At 29.4% G+C, this 21958-nt stretch overlaps 1 protein-coding gene across 2 annotated transcripts in view; it reads right to left on the reverse strand.

Moving 5' to 3' along the window:
* The window catches only part of LOC128991514 (TOX high mobility group box family member 4), a 197540-nt gene that overhangs the window by 11293 nt on the left and 164289 nt on the right, over positions 1–21958 (reverse strand). For both annotated transcript variants that reach the window (XR_008490659.1, XM_054414461.1), the window contains exons 6-7: positions 20770–20885; positions 1345–1480 (exon numbers count right to left, since the gene is read on the reverse strand). Coding sequence is in view for 1 of the 2 variants with exons in the window: in XM_054414461.1 (XP_054270436.1) it covers positions 1345–1480; positions 20770–20885 (252 nt within the window). In the remaining variant the exon portion in view is untranslated. The remainder of the gene's footprint in view (positions 1–1344; positions 1481–20769; positions 20886–21958) is intronic.

The following is a 21958-nucleotide window of genomic DNA, read 5'->3' on the forward strand; positions in this document are numbered from 1 at the left end:
CTAGTGGTAGAGCTCGGGGCGCTGGAGCTCAAGGCCCCGAGTTCAAATCCAGCCAATCACCAATGGATTTTATCCATGTGATAATGCCCTCACCCTCTATGACTACCCTGAAGTCTGAAGTAATGTTTAGCTATAACCTAGCGTCCTATGCACGATAGTTGAGCATCCTCTCTTTTATTCTACACCCTAATTTATAATCATCCGATAACATCCTAGAAGAACAAAATGTTTAACATCGTCCAAATTTCAATTGTATAAAGGTGAAACACTACTCCTTGTTTTACAAAAAAACTATTAACTATATTTAGCAACATATCTAAAGATAAAACCATAATTGCAGTCCATTATAAGGATTTTCTTAACTACTTTCAAATATATTCATGAAAATTGTAATTAAAGCTTGCTAATTCTAGGAATTACAACCCCATTAAGGAGGGAGGAGAAAATCTTGGTGTTAAGTCGGTAATTACGAGAGCAAGTGATGATTAAGAGTCGTATTAAAACTGCCATCATTACGACAAAATAAACAGTATCATTCCAGTTACACAAATATAAATCTCTGTGGTGATAATTCTGTTGACTAATGAGTATGAAATGGCAACAAAATATTTTTTAAAAAAGGCATTGCAATATTTTTGTTTTGTGAGAATGAATTTATACAAATTGAATTGCCAAAGTACTGTATGTACTTCCCTGTGATCATATTTGGCAGTAAGTTATACTGTCTTTATGAAAGGTAAATTATAAAATAAATATTGTTATAATGAGCCAAGTTGGTATTATTTTTGAGTTTTTTTAGAGTCCATTTAATCTTTGAGACATAAAAATAAAAAATGCATTAGGCATTTAAGATACAAAGACTTTGAATAAACGGAGTAGAGAAATACAGTACATTATAGTTGTTGTACTGATGTATTTATGACAAAATATTGAGACAAAACATATACTGTAGACTTTTTTTCATAAAAAAATACACACACACACATGAATTTACAGCTCTAGTTCTGTAGCCTATTTTGATCCCCCTAACCAGTAGTTTGTTTATCGCCAAAAAACCTCAACCAACTCTAATTTTTTAGATGAAGTTATTTGAATGAGTGTAGAATGGATTTAAAGGAATATTTTAAGGCCAGCTTTCCTCTAATCACTTTATTCTTCTTCTTCTAAAAAAAAAAAACTGGCTCCAGTTTTAATACAAAAATACAATAGTCACATGTTCACTTGGGTTTCGTTAATTTCCAGAAACTTATTGTAGTTTTAAGCAGAAGAAACTTTAGAAAAGTTCAAATAATAGTAACAAGATGTTAAAATTACAAAAAAGAATATAACTGATGAAACACTTACATTTTTGTGATCTGTGTCTAGTGCGTCCCACATGGATGCGACTATTTTGGATACTTCGCCGAAGCTGGCGTTGGGATTCTGGCCTTTAATTGCTGCTTGGGTGTCTCGGAAAAACAGTGCGTAAGCAGACACTGGTCTGAAACAAGATACAAAATTATAAGTTATAAACACATTTCAAACAAGAAAAACAATACTTGTTGGTAAACTCCCCTGTCAACGATGTGATCTCATCAATAAAATTGTAGCGTGAAAGGTACTTCTAAATCTAACTTAGAGGCTGATCCATCAAAAAAGGACGTTAATGCATTTAGTAAGCCTCAATCACCAGGCAAGCAATTAGAGAAGCTTTCAAAGAGCTATAAATATCCACTGAAGCAATCCTGTATGGCCTATGCAGTCTCTCAGCAAAAAAAAAAAAAAAACGTCTTCACCAACACAACACTGGAATAAAAGCAAATCAATTTCCCTTTTGAAATACATCACTTGAACTTTTAAAAAAATATTCTAGGAAGGAGCATTCTTCTTCAGTCATCATCCCGAAGAATTTAAAAATGAGATAATCTACGGACTAAAAGAAAACTTCCAGGATAAAGCACAGAAACTTAATTTAGAAATAAATGGTATTGGTACGCACACTTAGACCTTAAGAAATAAAAGGCACACATTTCAACAACCTAAATTACAGACACATCATACTTTCCAAAGAACTTGTGAATTATGATAAAATATCTTGTATCTAGTGAATTTCTTGTGATGTTTATAGGAGTGGATGGTGCAGAAAGTGAATGAGGACAGTTAAGGAAAAAAACAATAATTTACTTCCTTCCCAGTTGGTTTTTCTCAAATATATATCCTAGTTCATAGATTCCACTCATACCATTGCAGTCATTCTGTCTGTGGCAGTTCAAAAGATTGAAGTGTTTAAATGTTAAAGTTGTTGTATTGTTGTGCACTAAAAAGTTTGCAAAATCGTTATACAGCAAAGAAAGAGCTCAGAACGAGGGATGAAGTTACATTATTCATAACAATCTGTGATAATGTGTAAGAAATAATCATGTAAAACCCCACACAATTGGATTTTGAATACATCATTTGAGTCATTGTCAAGTAAGCGATAGTCAGCCTCTATCAGAATCAAACTTCTTCTATTTCTATTGTTCAATTACTCCTATTTTCCTATTGTTCGATAATGAAACGGAGGAAAAGAATAACGAACACATAAAAAAACTACAAATTTACATTTTAAGATATTATGACTTGACCTAGACCTAGACAATTAAATACTCGTACATTTTCTGTATTGAATGACCAAATTTGATTTGATTTGAAAAATAACATTAAGATGATGAAATCATGAACAAATACTTGCTAAAGCTAAAGGTATAAAGATTTTTGATATAAATACTCATTATCTTGAAAGCTCTTTCAAATAAGGTGTTTGTTGTAAAGTATTTGAATGAAACATTGCGCTGGTGTGAATACCTTTACTGTTTTCATTCGTGGTTGAAAAATTACTGAATATTAAAATATTCTCTCTCGAAAACTTTTGTTTACTTTTGCATTCAAACGGGTTTTTAGAAAAAGTGATCTATGAAATGGACTTTTTCATTTGTGTTCACCTTCAACTAAAAGTTAGTGCTATTAAAATTTTCATTTGTCGAGTTTCACTAATGTAACACAGATTTAAGCTAAATTCAATTAATGAAGTAAGTTTATATTTTTGTCTGTACAATTAATTGTTATTACAATAACCGATTTCAAATTTTAATTTCAAAGATCGCGTTTTTGTCCACACATTTATTCATTTTAGGATTATTTAATAAATACCCTCGCCTCAGCAAACCTGCAGACTAAGCGAATTTCCATATGTCTGATTGGATTTACACTAAAATGTCTACTTAAAAATTTAACATTTATTTCCTATTTAAATAAAATTAGTTTAACAGGTACTTAGGTTTGCTGCATCAGGGAGGGTAAAACTGTTTTTTTTTGTAAAATGTTAATAGTTAGTAAGAAATAAAAACATTTTCCAAATTTGATCAAAGTATGTTCATAAACAAGCAAACTACAACAGTTTACTTATTCTCCATAAGAATAACATGGGAATTTAAAATTTACATTTTTTTGGAATTTTCTCCGTAACCATTAGGCGCATAGTAACACTTCAATATACTAAATTATTTGTTTTTTTAAGCACTACAAAATGGATTGAAAAGATTTTGCAAAATTTTATGTTTTTTGGGTCAAAAATGGGAAAAACCTATTTTTACCCCATAGAACCCCCCGTAAACCCCCGTTCCCATAGTCCGATCATGCTGGTTCGCGAACTCGTTCAAGTTTATCCCGCCTTACACCTTCAAACCAAATTTTATCAAAATCGGACAAAAATTACTCAAGTTATCGTGCGGATGGACACACACATATATATATATATATATAAATATGAAAATATATATATATATATATATCTATATATATATATATCTATATATAGATATATAAAAATTTGAACGAATGGTGTTTTTGGCCTCTGGGGACATCAAAATGAAAAAGTAAATCGGTCCCGGGCCTAGGTCTTACCATGAGACCTACGGTAATAGCTACTTCCCTATAGGGAAATTCGCTAAAAACGTGGTTTGAACATTGATTTTTAAACATTTTGTTTTATTTAGGCCTATACTGAATATTTCAAGTGACTAGTGGTTACTCTATCTGTTTTTACTTAATTCTACTGTTTAACTAACTACTTTAAATGCATATGATAGGCTATAGGCTACATCATAAGAGAAACTATTTCAATATGTACTCGAACTCATGAAAGGATACTTTGCTTTACAAAATACATTGATACAAAAATAAAAAAAATTAGGTAAATATAAAAATGATTAAGTAGTTGGTTGGTTTTTTGTTTCGTAGTAAAAGTATTTATTTTATTAAAGCAACAACCTAAAAAAATGAACGTTAATGTGATAGATGACTGAAAATTATGACCAGTGTATACTAAGGATGAAAAGCGATTGTAATAATATTTAACTTGTTTTAATTGTCATACAAACGCTTAACAACACATTGACCCAGTTTTTATATCACTTTACTCAAATTAATTCCATTCTTCAAATTTAGAAAATCCACACTCACATCGCAAGGCTAGAAGTCTTAATAACATTTTATTACCTTCTCATCAGCAGTTTTTTCTCTCTAACAGATTAATCCGTTTAATGTTTCTTCGGGGATTGTATTGGATAGGAAATGGGCAAACGGGATCGGACATTAGTTCCTGCACAGAAAATTGCAAAGTTATCGGAGGGAAATGAGCCGTAAAGGCAGCCAGTTCAGGCCATATGTTCTTGCCAATCACCAATCATACTTTTGTAATAAATTATGTTTTTCAGTATTGGGAACAACGTTTTGGGTTAGAATATCTTGGAGTTAACATTTTGAATTATTTTAGGGCATTTCCACTATGACGAAAACATTTTTTCTTTATTTTAGCCATAAACAATACAATAAAATTAGTATTTATTTACCAAAAGTTTCAACTTGGTGAGTGCACTTGTGACAATTTTCTGAATTTAATATTCTCGTGTTACTGTATGTAAATAAAAAAAAAACGTCCCTATTTGTTATAGTTTATATAACAATTATCATTATAAAAAAAAATTATATTCAATATTTTCACAAGATTGTAGTACTGCTTGTATATTCTGTATTTGACCAGGGAAAAATATGGATTTGTAAAAAAATTTACAAATAGTCGGCCTACTTATAAATAAACGGATGTTTTTTATTACATGGATATTTAGAATTTGAAACATGGCTTCAAAAAATATTTATTTAGCCAACATAAAACATATTTTCAACTGTTTGAAGATAATCTCATTAAATTGATTTATAACAGTAAAATAATTTGTTATAAGTAGAGTGTATTTTTTCTAAAAACAATATTAGACATATAGGATTAATAAGATTCTAGTAAAATCCATATCCAAGGAACTGTATTCCACAACTACTAGAATATATTGACAAATCTGTTGAACACTTGTATTACAAACATATTACAAATACAATAAATACCTATTCAATAAAAAGATTGTAAACTAAAATATGCTCTAGGCTGTATGCAATTTACAATAATGTATTCTCTTATTTAAATGGAACAATTTGGATAAAATGCAGAGTTGGAGGATTGATATCTTTTTGAATACTCTTTTGATCATCGCATGAAGATTGGATCCTTGTAAAGAGCATCAAAAAGAGAGTATTAGCATTCTTCTCCGGATCAGAAATGTATCTTTCAATCTGAGATATGCTTTTATAAAAACTGTTATAAGGGCTTATAAAAACCAAACTAGTTTTTAAAAAAACCTAACAAGTTTTTATAAAAACCAAACTAGTTTTAATGTTGGTAAATTAAAAATATATCTATTATAAAATATGTGAAAATTAATTGATAACATTTTATTCAATTATAGAAGAAAAAATATTATACAAGTTTAAATTTCGCTATTTATATAAAGTATGAAATTTGCTTAATCACACATTTTTATTAAATTACGCAACAATATTTAGAAAAAAATAGCAGCTCATTGTAAAAATAGTTAATAATACGAATAAAATAGTAAAATTTATTTAAGAATATCTTAATCTTGGCAAATGTTTTGTTTTTGATTTTCTGTGTCTCCCTGTTGACAACTAAAAGTAAATGTGATAAAATTACATTAATACTATTGAAATAGCTAATAATTTGAGTTTATTTGTACTTTAGTTCTTGTAACAATAACTATAACTATCATAATAATATCATCCGGAGGGTTTACTAAGGTTTTCCTAAAGAAGAGATTAAAATGATTTGAGAAGTTGTTATTTAACTTTTAGAAGTAGTGTATTTAGCATTTTGATGGATACAAGTGTCAAAGTAAAACAAGACTACTTAGGCCTACTATGCAAGTTTTTGTTTTAAAATATAAAATTCCCAATGCATTCTTTTATAAGGAGTAATGGTTTTAGATATAACTCTCCCGAGGATATATAAATTTAAATTATATACTTACTGTAATTAATTATACTGCAGATATAAAACTTGTAAAAGTAAAAATTTAAATTTTTACAGTTAAATCAAAAAAGAAAACAACAGTAACTATTGACACATTGACCATTTATGGTTTCTTATGTCAAGCGCATTTACATATTTGCTTCGCCTGTGATTTGAATCTTGAACAAGCATTCAATAAAACATGAACTGTACTGTTTTCCTTATATTTGCATATTTTTAAATAAATGAAAGACTTCATTATCTTAGGACTGTGTCTACAAAATGTTTTAGCGTTTTTTTTATTTAGCAAAATAATCTTGTAAGTTGAAATGTTGAGCTATGGATTTACCCAGTTTTAGTGGCAACACTTGCTGATAAAAGTATGAGTTATTAATAAACAAACATCTTGAGGTAAGGTTAAATTTTATAAAATTATTCCCTTTCATTTATTACAATATTATGAACAAACAAATTTATGTGATGACATGGAACCCTTGAAATTACTTTTCTGCATTCCCATAAAGAAATCTCTATCGATTTTGCTAAACCAGTTAGTTGATTATACATCTATATGATGTGCAGTAAAATTATCCTTTAGTAGCTGATATAAATCTGTATATATCAGTTTTATATTTTATATTTATATATGTTTTTTATATTTACTTATATTTATAAATTTTTTATTTAAAGACATGATTAAAAAAAAAATTTAAAAAGGGGTTCTATGGTTTTTTTTCTATTAATATTTAAAACTGTATTATATATAAACAAAAAGTTGCTTGAAAATGTATTTACCAAATCTGGCCTTAGTGCAAACAATTTTGAAAACCACAGTATCATTAAATAAAAAGCAATACAACAGTGATCCCTTTAAATATACAGTAAAATGCCTAAAGAAGCCCAGAAGTAAACATTAAATATTATAAATTAATGTAAAATGCACCGCTTAGATTTATTGATTAACCGCTGAAATTTGAAACCGAAACATATTATATATGAAATATCAGCAAATATATGCATAAATGTAGTTAAATCCAATATTATAAAATAGTTTATTGTTGGATTAATTTATTTTCTCTTTGTTTGCTTCTTCATAGTTACATTTGTTTTAAATTAATGATGTCCAGTTAATTTGATACATGGAGTGTACCAAACTACAATAAAAGTGTATGATACATAAAAAACCTATTCAGGTTTATCATAATCAAAATGTAGTTAAGGCTGAAAGCCTTTGAGTGTTTTTATTTTTAAGTGATTATTTCACAAAAGGCATTCATAAGTTAGGATTCATGACTGTAACATTGTATTATTGTCATGGCTAAACAAAATGTGTGCGAATAGAAACATATTAAATTACTTAATTGAACATTAAAAATTTATAAAAAAAACCTATAAAAGTATGTTTAGTTTAACCAAACAGTAAAAACATACAATAAAATATCATATTTTTTATTTTTGAAATAGGTTTGTAAAAAAATGTAATCATAATAAACAGTTTAGGCATTTTACAAATTACAAAATGTAGAATACAATGTATAAAAGAATGAAAAAAAACAACTGATTAAACTTAATTGCAGTTATTACTAGCTTATATGAGTGTTGTTTTTGATAAGTAACAAACTAAATTAAACAAAGGATAAAGTACGGAGTTTGTACGTTGTTAGAATGTTTACAGAGCAAACACAACAATAACATTCCCTTGTGAAATCTTGTTAGTAATATTACATGCAATAATTTAGAACAACCTTTAATAAGAAATTTAATCTTGTCGCCAACAACTATTTATGTGTTTAGTTGAAATAGGTAACTATACGAATATTGTATCATGCTGTTAAACTATTTCTTACTGAAATATGTTAAAAACATGTTAGAAAATACATTACGTACTTTATGATTATAATAGCTAAATTTAGGATGTAATTTTTACTTTCTCCCCCTATACCATAGTATATGGAGAAAGTATTGTTTTCGTCAAAATTTTCGAGTTTGAGTTTTGAGTGGATATATTCGTTTTGGGCCCCCCTGGACCCAAAAAAGTGGTTTTCGAAGTGATGTCTGTGTGTGTGTGTGTGTGTGTGTCTGTGTGTCTGTGTGTCTGTGTGTCTGTGTGTCTGGATGTGTACAGAGCTAGAGACTACACCTGTGGTCCGATTTCGATGAAATTTGGTATGTAGGTTCTAATCCATGGTATCTCCAGGCGTTTTTTTCATTTTTTTGAAATTTTGATTTTTAATGGGGGTTTTCCCATAAAACCCCATAAAAAACCGGGAAAATCGGATTTTCTCAAAAATGGCCCGAACGATTTTGATAAAAATTTAGTATGTTGTAGCCCTTTAAATTCTGAACAAAATGGTACAAATCCCATTTCTGTAAAAATTACGGTTCAAAAGTTATTGTAAATTATGTTATTTTCCTATAAAACCCCATAAAATAACGAAAAATAGGATTTTAGACAAAAATCCGGTTTTTATTTGACATAGTATGTTATGGTCCTTACAATTTTGATAGTTTTTTTCATTTTTTAGAAGTTTTTATTTTTAATGGGTATTTTCCCATAAAACCCCATAAAATAACGGAAAAATAAGATTTTCCCAAAAATGGCCCGAACGATTTTGATAAAAATTTAGTATGTTATAGTCCTTTATATTCTGAACAAAATGGTACAAATCCCATCTCTGTAAAAATAACGGTTCAAAAGTTATTGTAAATTATGTTATTTTCCCATAAAAACCCCATAAACTAACGGAAAATCACATTTTCCCAAAATTGGCTCGAACGTTTTTTTATAAAAATTTAGTATCTTATAGTCCTTTAAATTCTGAAGAAAATTGTACAAATTCCATTTCCGTATTTACTCTCACCGCTTACACATGATAAAGGTTGTTGACAAACTTATGGGAGAAAGTATGTGTCAGAATGCTGATACCGTTTATTATATTTAAAAAGACACAATCAAAACCATGACAAATATATGATTTGTTATTATGAAACTATAGGTCTATTGAGATATACATTTTTTAAAGGACATTACAATTTAATATCCTAAATAGTGTTAAAAGTTTAATTATACATTATGTTTCCTCTGAAAAAACCCTATATTAGAAGGTTTAATAACTGTAAACACAACTAAACAAAAATCTTATTACTATATTAGTCCATGTTCAAATAACATGACAAATGATTAATTTTGTTAGAAAATCATTGTTTAACTCTATTTGATATTAAATTAAGACTTTTTTTATTTATTTAACCATAATTTTACTAGGTAAAAAAAATCACATTTATTTAATTTTATTTTGTGGCTATCGAAGCCAATGACATTTTTTGACATTTTTAGGTCCAAATCCCGGTCATGTTACTTTTGTTAGATATGATAATTATTTTACATCTCACTGACAAATTAATGTCGTATAATTTAAATAATGATGTCGGTTAGGATCGAACCAGCGACCTTCAGATTTGAAGGAGTAGACTATAACCACTCGGCTACCCAGGCAATTGTTGAGACCACTAAATAAAGTATACCTTGTGACTTTGAACTGACCCATGTTGAAAAAAACTTAAGTTAACAAGAAAAAATTGCCCATCATATTATATATCATTGGGTACATCCGCCATCAACTTCAGGAGGGGGTTTTCAAAACAAGTTAATAAATAAAAATGTGCATACAACAATTAAAATTTTCATATATGTTTAGCAAGTTGTTTTGCAATTGAAAGGAATGTCGAGGGCAGGGGGTGCAGATCTGCATGTTTTATTGATTTGTTTTCTGCCATCTTGTTAGGAGAGCTAAGAGGGGGGCAAACAATTCTGAACAAGGGTAAACACGCCTGTTCTGACATGTATTAACATTTATATGTCTTCTTCTTCTCTTTCTATGTTGCAGATTCAATTGTAATTCCAAAACAGATGAGTGCTTTGCAAATATTGTTATGTACCTGTAAACACTTAAAATGTTTGTGTCTAGTGGAAATAGTTTAGTTCGTCTAGGTTACTGTTTTTGTATAAAAACATGCTTAAAATATCAAATAGATTTTATGTGGTCAAAATAAATTAAATAAGGTATGCAAACAGAAACTGACTATTCATAAATCAATATGAACCTTATACCAAAGGTTGCTTTAGGTCCCGGTTTTCCAAAAAGATTGATACACAATGTTCCAACGTGATCCAGTATGCTGTAGGCCTGTTAGGACTGTATGTTTGGAATGCCCCCCCCCCCAAAAAAGTACTAAACTACTTTAAAGTCCCTCTGAACTTTAAGCTATATAATGTAATGAAGAAAATGATATACATACATATAAAAAATTTAATCTATTGTTCAGCTAAGCTAATGGAAATTAAATCTGATGTATTAGGTCTTAACTTATTAAATTAATTTCCCATACAAATTTTATTCATCAAAAATATAGTAACGCTAATCTTGAATGGAACATCCTAGCAATGTTAACAATTGATTTTTTAACACATAACTTTATTGTTGTATCAAATGACCATTATTCATCAAACTAGAGAATGCCAGTGTATGAACAGATGTTCTGTCAATGTACGTTTAGGATTTTGGGAGTGAAATATAATTTAATTATTAAAACAATATATTTCGTACTACAAGATTTGGTATTGTTTTTGGATCCAGAATTAATGTAGCTTGCAGTTTGTGATGAACTATTATCATCTAGTTAGTTCCTTAAAAATCATAGTTAATTTAATTTTAATGCATTTACGCATTATGTAAGATAGATTTAAATTTGAACATTTTCTATTGACTTATTATGTTTAACAACTGAACTATTATATCCTAAAATCAAGGATAAAAATTAAAAACTACTTCTAGATAGACAGGAGACAGGTAAAAAGTTATATAATTCCAAAAATTCCCTGAATCCCACAAAACACAGTATAAAGGCAAAGAGTATTATTAAAACATTTTATCGAAACTGGAACTGATCTAAAAACATTGAGGTTAGACAAATGAAGCCCCACAATACAATGTCATATGGAAATATTTCAATATTCTCGACAAATAGAAAGCATTGTCTCTCTTGTATGGCGTCTTATATAATCTCTCCGTCGAATATGAATCTATTGTGTGTTATATTGCTTTTTATACCAATCACAAGTGCAATATGAGGATTCTTCAGATTCCAATACAATGTTTGACAATATTTATTCAATTTGATATCATAACTTTGAAGAATTGAGTTTTGAATATATTTTGTGATCACACATTTATAATCATATTTTCTTTGGAAAATATGCTGTTTTGAGGGAAATGAATTCAAATATAATTTGTTTGTTGAATTGTGGATACAGTTGTGGGTAGGATGTGAATAATAATTGTGGTTAAAGAATAATCGGTCTCAAACTCAAACGCAGATAATTTCTTGTCTCATCCTCATCTTATTTAATGTCACACATTTGAACTTCAAAATGCACCCAACGCACTTGGTGAACCAAAAATTATGCTTACACAGATAAAATAAATGGTATCAACAAACTGACACATACCTCTTCCATTAGCTGGTCAAAAACTCGTATAGTCTAATGGGTAAGCGGTGGGAGTAAATATGACATTTTATGCAGAAAATCACAAAAGCTGTAATAATTATTTTATCGTAATTTTTGTAGTATTGAGAGTCATACTATTTTGTGTAGAGTAACAAGGACTATAAAATAGTAAATTTAATAAACTTCGGTCGAGCCATTTTTTCATCACTCCGATTCTTTTTTCTTTTCTTTGAAAAAGCTTGCAGATACCATAGACAACTACCATAAAATTCGAGTAATAAAAACAATCACAACAAATCCGGAACAGTTTAGCAAGTTTGTAACCCTTAATATTTTCTGAATAAATAGAAAACCACTTAAAATATTTTTATTATTAACAAAATTGAGTACATTCAGTTTCATTGAGTCACAACTAAATCACACAATTTACTTACACAACTTTGAATAGAGGAATAAATTATTGTGAAAGTTACAAACATATGGAAGCAGAGAGGAATATCTGAAGTAGGAATGTATCCCCAGTGGTGTATAAATGTTATTATAGACCTCCCCCTCCCCCAGTTGTATTGTTTTGTTTCCTATTCACTGATTTCAATCCACTTGCTAGCCCAGACACTGGGATTTATCTCCATGTTACAAAATACATTTACTCTGATAAATTACAAGGAATAAATTATTCTGGAAGATAAATGCTCTATGGAATCAGATTATTGTGATATATTTCTGCAATTCATTCTGTCGTAGATTTTGATGAGTTATGTGAGGTACAAGTTTTAAAGTTTAGGTTTAAATATCATGATTATGCAAGTTTTGTATGTATAAATTTAATACAGATTGATGTGATCATATGTATTTAATATTTTTATCAACTTTGAAAAATGTTTGCTGGTCATATTTTTGTTTGATAATGATTAAAAAAAAATTAAACCTTTTGGTTGTCAGAAAATACCGTGTTTAGAAACATATATATAAAAAATTTGAGAAATTACTGTATGATTGATCTGTTTTTCATGTTATCTTCATTATCAGGAAGATTATCAGGAAGCACGACTATCCGCAGTGCTATCCTGATAATTAGACCAATTCGTAAATTACAAGGTAAAAGTGGTTCGGATTCCACTATCTGTAGGTCCCTTAGTTGCCATTGGTTAACAGCTGTGTCTAAGGCACAGGCTGGCCTCGGCCAGTAACAAGACTACAAGATCGCGCCACTCATCCTACACTCATCTCCATTCACACTTGGCTTAAAACACCTACCTTTGTATGGTCACCATTTCAGTTTAAAGTATTAAAGTATATAAACTAAATTTGGTCTTCTATGAGAACAGAATCTTGGTTGCAAACTCGTTTTAAAATATCCAAAAATTCTCTGGGTTCTTTTCTGGATTGGATGTTGTGAGGTTTTCACCTTTGGTTAGCATAAAATAATAATGTAAGATTATACCAAAGGTTGGTTGAAAAGATGGCAAAACAAAATCATGAACAAAAACAGTAAGAGTACATTTTTTACAAACAGAAATATTGTAATAATTTTTTAGATTGGAATTAGAATATGTAAATAGTTTTTTAATTGCTCTTTCAATTATCTACAGTCCATTAAAATCCCGAGTAATCCCGGGAAGGTTCGAAAAATAAACAATTAAATACATTAAAAGTAAAATAAAACCTTACTGAATATTAGCTACACAATTATATGCATTATTTTAGAGATTGTAAGATACGTTCACATTCTGTTTGGTACCCACAACAACATTATCAACTAAATGTGCAAGCAATTATTACTAAAACACGCATTAAATAAAAACCAGTAAATGTTTTTCAGAATGTTTTCTGTTTGAGGCAATTATAATTACCTTCTAATTAGTGTGTAAAGCTTCGTGAAAAGTTTAAACAAGTACAAAGAGATGTAGGAACATAACCGTAAACACAAGAATTCAGATGGGAAATGTTTGATAATTGCGTGTTGTATTTGTAATAAAATCCAACAGTGCTTAGTGTGGAGTGTCATATTTTGATGTTTGATTAAAATCATGTGAAGTAAAGTACACAGATTACTTTAAGTTATGGGACATTTTTACCTTAATACTTTGTTGAAAAGCTAGACCAGTAGTTCAGTAATTTTGTTTAATTTATGTATCTTCACTACTATGAAAATGGGAAAGTACTTATATCCACCACAGGAAAGTTACTGTTCTCATTTAACTGATATTTTATTAAGAGAGAAAAGCAGCTATAAACTTAAGGTATACACTATTATTTTTGAAATAGTTCAAATTATAACAGGTTTTAGGTTCAGTTTTACTAGAATAGACACAAGTCTTTGTTCAGGTCTTGTTTTGCACACACAACTTCGAAGCAAATTCTTTTTGGCTAGTAAAATAAGTGGTGCAATAGATTTACGTTATGGCAAAATAAATTTAGTACGAAATGTGATTAACTAATTTTTTTTACTAGTGATGAAAAGGTAAATTTTTTAAACATCATGTAATCCTATTTCAATCTTGTTCTTGATCTTTAATTTATAATAAATAATGTCAAAACTTTAAGATAAATAGATGTTTCTATTTCTTTATGATTTTTTTCCTTTCCATGAATATTTCTCTGTTATATTCATAATAATTTTAAAACATTATAATATTATAATATTTTAATGGATTATAATATTTCAAAACATATTTGGCATACAGGAAGCCAAGTAAAATTTACGAATAGTTAAATCTTAATTAGGTCAGAAAGTGGATTTGAATCAACATATTAGGAACTAGAACATTTATGGAAAAGAACAATATAATAATATTTATACCCCACTGGGGACACATTTATACTGCAGTATCCTACATTTCTCACCTATAAATATGAGGAAATAAAATGTTAGGGGAAAAATTTTGAATATTTTTTGTATATTCTAAGTGCTCTTCATCGCAGCAAATTTGGTCAGATTTTAAATACTAATTTGGCGGATCAAAAGTAAAAATATAAATTCAAAAAATTAAAAAAAACCTGTTATGTTAAATATTTTGGATTTTTTATCTCAAGAGATTTTGAACAAAGAACATAAAATCAAAGCAAGATTAATTAATCCACTCTATAGTCACTAAGCCAACCTTTCCAAAGAAAAAAACTTTGTAGTAATAAAGCAAAAGAATATTTATTACAGGCTATATGAAATTAGCTAAGCCTGCTACAATGCAGCCAACTATTCAGACATGAGAAAGAATTACCAATGCAGGCATAAGTTGACCTCTTGCAAGTTCAGATTACAGAACACACTATTAACGAAATTTACAAATAATAACTGACATTTAAACATGAATATTATAAAATATTAATTTAACCCGAAAAGATCAAACAGAAGAAAATAATGTAAATTTCAAAAGAATTTATGAATCCAAATACTACTTTCTCACAAGGCAGAAAAGGTGACTTTTGTTGAGTAACGAAAATTTGCAAGTCTCATATTGTATTACGTACTACAAAGAGTGAATAACAGAACGCAACGTTGTATAACACATCTGGCTGTTTAATACAGGAAAAGTGGCACAAATATGAATGAAGAAAGATTTTAAAACACACGACACATACAAAACACGACCAAGGTTGTATCTTTTAAAATAAAAATGTTAAAATGTTCTATTGAGTAAAGTATGTGTAAGAAAATTCTAGAATAGACTAATCACTCAGAATTTATAAATTGAAAAATGATTAAAAACAGGATCACTTTAATGAATTTGTAATGCAAGTTAAAATATTGAAAACTCAAAAAGAAACACTTTTTAGGTATTTTTTGCAGCTGTATTGTATTATGTGCCATTTTCAAGAACTTGAATTGTATTGGATTTACCTTTGTTTTGTTGTCTGAGCTCTTGTAGGTAAAATGTTTGTGTTACTGTATGCATTTATCATTGTGTGACATTTTCAGTGGTATTACTCATTGATGAATCACAAGAAGGACACTGAAGATGCCACACAAGGTGGTGAAATACGTAGGGTGCTCAAAACATTTACCTACAAGAGCTCAGACAACAACAACAAAGTTAAATTTAATATAAACACTGTCGTTACTTTAATAAAAAATACAAATCAATTAAAAAATTTAAAATTCAGAAGTTCCATTTGACTTTTTATTTATATACTTAAAACGGAGTGGTTTGGTTAGTAATAGTATTTATAAAAAATGTATATGATTATTTAAACTACAAAAATACATCCACAAGACCTTTTTGCTGTAGGAACCAATTCAAAATCCAATCATATTTTTTGGAAATCGACTCATAAAACTTCACCAGCATTGTTGTGATGACCTAAGAATTTATAATGCAATCAGCAAATTCACTATTGTGATTCTGAAAAAACTAATTTGGCCTGCAATGCTAACTACACTTTAAATATATTCCAAGTATAAAACTTTAATTTTGAGATTTATAATTGCTTAAACAGTTTCATTCTGAATTACTCAAAGTATTCCAATATTTCATCATATAAGTCAAAACTTGTTTTACTGTGAGTTAAAGCACTATAATAACTATACATGTAAACAAATTTGAGTTTGCGAGTTCAATAACTCGAACGAGAATGAACCAACAATAATTTACTGGAGTATAAACTCCAGAGAGACTGTTAGAAACAAATCAATGAAGTTGGAGTGTACTTGGAAAACCCTTAATTTGATGTTCAGAATTGAATTACTGAACATGCATTATGGCTGCTTTTGCTTCATATTGAAAAATATTATAATTTGTCATGTAAAAAAATCATTATTTATGATTTGGATCTTTGTTTTTATGTTTTAACGTGTTTACATATATTTAGGCTATAAGGTAATATATATATTGGGACTACAAAAACTTTGTGTTTGATTAAATATTTCTCTTTAATTTATTTAATTATTTTAGTATTTATTTGATTTTACTTCTGCCTATGGTTAAAAATAACATAAGTTGGGTAGGTTACAAATATACTGTTTTCATTGGGAACATTAGTTTTACTTTTGGCGATTTCAAAAATATAGTAAGATCACAACATGCTACAATATCCAATAATTCTGAATAGTATACCACAAAATTATTTTCGGTTGATCCATAAGTATGAAAATTAATTGTATAAGTAGTATATTTAATCTTAACATTAGGTATAGATTTACCCACGGTTTACAAGTAGAATAGTATGATTAGTTAGATATGAAAATGCTACTTATACTTTCAAATTAAACTGTATGTCGATTTAATAGATGAATAAATATTACAATAGAATGAAAAAACAAATTATTTGAATCAATTTCGAACTATATCACATTTTGGCAACAAATCTAAATTTCTGGGCACACAAGTAGATTGAAATCAGTGAATACGAAACAAAACAATACAACTGGGGGAGGGGGAGGTCTATAATAACATTTATACACCACTGGGGATACATTCCTACTTCAGATATTATGTTATTCTACTTGTATTAATATAACTTGTGAGCATTTCTCCAAACATTTTGCAACTGTTTGACATGAATTAACTTTCAATAGAATCAGGAGTTATGGTTTTGCAAAAGTTGAATGCAAAAGGTAAATTACAAAAGCAAAAGTTGAGAGGTGAAAGAGTTTCTAGTTTTTAATAAGTGTGTTTTACAAGTTTCATCTCAAATTTTCATTAAATTTATCAACTATCAATTATCAATCATTAAGATGGGGACGCCACTTAGGTGCGTATTTTAACCCAAATATGAGTGAAGGATGAGTGTAGAATGACTCTAATACATGAATGTATTAGAGAATGCATCAAGTGTAATACATGAATGCCTAAATGTGGTCATTTTTTTACTCAATCAATAATTTAAGAGTTACAATTGGGTGTGTATTTTAAGCTGAGCATGAATACAAGTGTAGAATGGGGTTAGATGATCCGTGTAGCTTTGTTACTGACTAAGATCAGCTGTTTGTACAGGAGCATTTATTAAAAGCTGAACAATCAAGATCAGGTGGATCTGGTATCAAGCTGTTAAAACTACAAATACAAACTACAAATACTACAAATACTGACTTTTAGCCTTTTAGCTACTCAGCTATAAGATCTTTGGTAAAATTATTGGAAACAATATGTTTAGATAATTCACTGAGTTATAATAATTGCGTTTTTGTATTAATTGTATTTAGCTGCTTGCCATTCGATTCAAAATATTTCTTTTAGATATTGTAAGCAAAATGTCCACGACAACAAGAACCCATCCTCTCAGTTAAAAATCCAAAATCAAGGAATGATTCCACACACAAATTATTACATGTATTTTTAAGATGTAACAAGTTTTAGATAAAAAGATTAAGAAAAAAAACATTTCTACAAACTTTAACATTATCAAAGGTTAACCAACTAACAGAATAAAATGTTAAAGTGTAAAAACCTAAATAAAAAGAGTGAAGCAAATAAGCAATCAGAAATTTAGTGCAGAGAAAGTATTTTTCGGATAAATTACACTTTTTGAACCATTTACAAGGGCCACTTTCTTTTAATTAAACCCTTCATAAGAGCAAACATTTCATTTCATTATTCCCCTTACATTTCCCTGTTTATCAAAACATACATTTTACATTAAGCAATGCAAACTCATTCGAGATTCAATCGTTTCGGATTGACAAAGGTCTGAGGTCTGAAAGAGTATTCCATAACTTCTACTGAATACGAATCTCTTTTCATTTTGTACGGATAAACTCATAAACCAAGTTATATTAAGAACTCTGTTTGAACTGGTAGATTTCTGCAAATGTCTGATGTTTATTTAATTGAGTTTTATCAAGGGTGGACTTTGGTTATTGTAATTAGTTTTAACAAAAATCCGTTCAGTAATAATTAAAAATTCCAGATTAAATGTTTGAATAGGGTAGTTTCTGTTCGAAATTTAATATAAAGGGCTATATTCATATTAATATGAATTATTTCAATTGCTCGTTTAACCTAAATATGTAGTTTTATAAAAAGGAGGGTTGAGGAGGTTACGTGAATAATGATACATCATATAGATTTTTGGGAAATTAAATTTCATACAATGGATCACTATGGTTAATGATTGCTTTTTGATAGCACATAGTGGATTCCACAGTCACATTATTTGTGATCTATTACATTTGAAATGTATTAATCAAAAAACTTTTTTTACTAGAGGTTTAATTAATCAAGGCCCCGATGTGTTTGTCAATAATTAATATGTACTTTCATCTTATTAAGGCAGGAGTACTCTTATTTGCTCACTAAAGATTAGCAAACCAATAGTTAGGAATATAAGAGTCCTTCCCATTGAAACAACCAGTGTAGCCTAAACCAATCGGGTAAACCAATGGATATTAGAACAGAAACCACATGGCTCATAAATATAAACAAATGACGTCACAGGCCCGAAAGTAAACAACTGTCAAAAATGTTGAAACCAGATGTTGGGTTAATAACATAAGATTCGGGTCAGTGACGTAATTTTTATGTCTATGATCCATACAGTTTCTGTTCTAATATTGTGTAAATTATGTAAAATGTAAAACAATTAAAATACAGAAAACTCTTACAAAAAGTACACAAATAACACATGCTCATTCTAAACACAAACAAAACCATTTTAAATAAAATTCTCAGTAAAAAATAGTTCACCGAGAACAAAAAAGTGTAATGAAATTGAAAGAAAACAATATATGAATATTACAATGCAAGAAACGATAACGTTGTGAACATCTATGTCAGAATACTGAATATGTTTTTACATAGATGTTCTTTTATATATCCTTCAAAGAGCTTTCAAATAAGTCTGGAAATCTGCTTTGCTCCTGTTTGATTACATTTTACAGTGAAATGTTTTCTTCTCTACATCAAATGCACGCATTCATCTCGAGTTGATCCTTTTAACTGGCAGCTAGTGAGGTTTAATGTCAGAATCACATTTGAAAATCCGACTGAACGAATATTCATTGAATTGTAAATTGTATTTTATTCATATTCACCAAGGTTATGTGTAGGTTCGCACATGTGTTTGCTCTATGTGTGGTTGTAGATTAATGAAATGGATTATAGAGAAAATAAATTAAGTTCAGTAATGTTTGAACAATCGAATAAGGCAAAATGGAACTATGTTTCATAAATATTATGTCGATGTAGCAAGAGACTAAAGTGGCCCAAATAGTTGAATTACCCATAATCCTCCCAAATTTCCCATAACCCTTGTAAACTCCAATAAAAACATAACCTTCAACTATTAAAAAAAAATTTTGTAAGATTGTTTGAGGTTTGGGTGGGAATATCAGTTTTGAGTTACCTGTACCCATAAAGGTGGTTTCGAAAAGACTGTGTGTGTCTGTATGTGTTTGCCATAAAAACCCTTTAATTAATTGGAAAAGCAGATTTTCACAAAATAGCTTAAACAATGTCTACTAGAACATAGTACTTTGAGGTAGTTTTAACTCTAAACAAAATGGACAGCTACCAATGCTGTTAAAGTTACGGTTCAAAAGTTATTGCAACTTTTGTGATTTTCCCATAAAATATCATAGTTACTCCCGTTGCTTGCCCATTATAATAGTTGACAAGCTAATGGGAGAAAGTATGTGTCAGATTGCTGATACAGTTTATTTGGTATGTCTCATTCACTTGCCTGAATATGATTAGTTGTAATGTGAACATACAAGTTTTTTACGTAACATACATTCAGGTATATTACGCAGGCTGCGTTTGAATTAAAAAAAAAATTTCCTACAGACCTTTCAAAATTTTCATACAACCTTATAGTGCTAAAAACTATTTTCAGGGATTTATTTTAGTCGGTTACTCATCCAGGATTTGACATTGATAAAAGATACTGAACAAATTTAAAGCGGCGCTGATTCACTTCTTAATCTAAAATATGTGGAATAGAAACTTACTTTTGTGGCTCATTCGGGTCCCTCTTCTTTTTCTTTTTTTGAGCTTTTGGTTTCTTCTGTATTTTGGCGAGGCTGGTGTCAGCAGGCTCCGGTGACGGCCGCTTCATTCCAGCCAACTGTTGAAAATAAAAAGTCTCAATTATATCTATCATAAAAGATGCAGCCATGCGATATAAAACTGAAAGTGCGATACTTCACAAATTATGATATTTCAAAATGAAGGGATAACGTGCATACAACGTTAGGAAAGTTAAGTCTACTTTCAAAAGTCTTGCCACTACATAAAAGCTAAGTTTGGCATTTGCAAGTAATTTTAAGTATATGATCTCCCTTCTGTATGCAGCATTTATGTTCACAAAATTATTAAACTCTATATAGTACGATATTTTGCATTTTCAGTCTTTTAAAGTTAGTTTATAATTATATTTAATATAAACTAAAATTAGATTATGAAACTAATCCATTTTATGGCCTTTTAAAGCTTTATTGATGCAAGCATGAAAACTTTAATGAACTTGTCACTTAGCGATAAGCTTAGGAGTTGAAGCAGAAGAAACATGAAGAAGATTACTAAACTCTTGCAGCAGGTACAAGTTTCTTGATAAGGGCATTTGAGGATGATATTCTATATTCGTCTTGTTATTGAAGTAAGTTTAAGATCCAAATAAAGTATAACATTTTAATTGGAGCATACAGTAACAAAATCATTGGAATAACTGTTAAACTATATATCCTCCTTTTGAGATAATGATAAAGTCTGAACAAAATGTCATTAGTTTTAGATTTTGAACATTTGAAATTTTATGTTCTTAGTTTAGAATCGATTCTTCTAGTAAAAATCCGATGACGCTCCTACCCCGTGTTTTGAAAAGCATATCGTTTGTTCATATCATATCATGGTATGCTTGATGAAGGGGTATCAAACAGTTCTTGGCTCGTAAAGAAGGGTGTCTACAAGTTGATTAAACTAAATTTCAATGACTTTTTTTGGGGGGGGGGGGAGATGATGTCAACACGCACCGACTTTGGTAGAGTACAATACTTTTCAGTGACTAAACATGAGATGGTTGGACAGGACCATATTTTGCGCCTTAACGAATTGAGCTGGTTGCCTGCCCCCAAAATGTGTCCCCTCTTTGAAGGTTTGAGGCTTGAAAAACCTTATTTTAGCTATGCCCAAGTTTTTCCG

This window comes from Macrosteles quadrilineatus, unplaced genomic scaffold (assembly GCF_028750875.1).
Source record: "Macrosteles quadrilineatus isolate MER2022 unplaced genomic scaffold, UCM_ALF_1.0 Scaffold_1__1_contigs__length_201487025, whole genome shotgun sequence".
Taxonomy (NCBI): Eukaryota; Metazoa; Arthropoda; class Insecta; order Hemiptera; family Cicadellidae; genus Macrosteles; species Macrosteles quadrilineatus.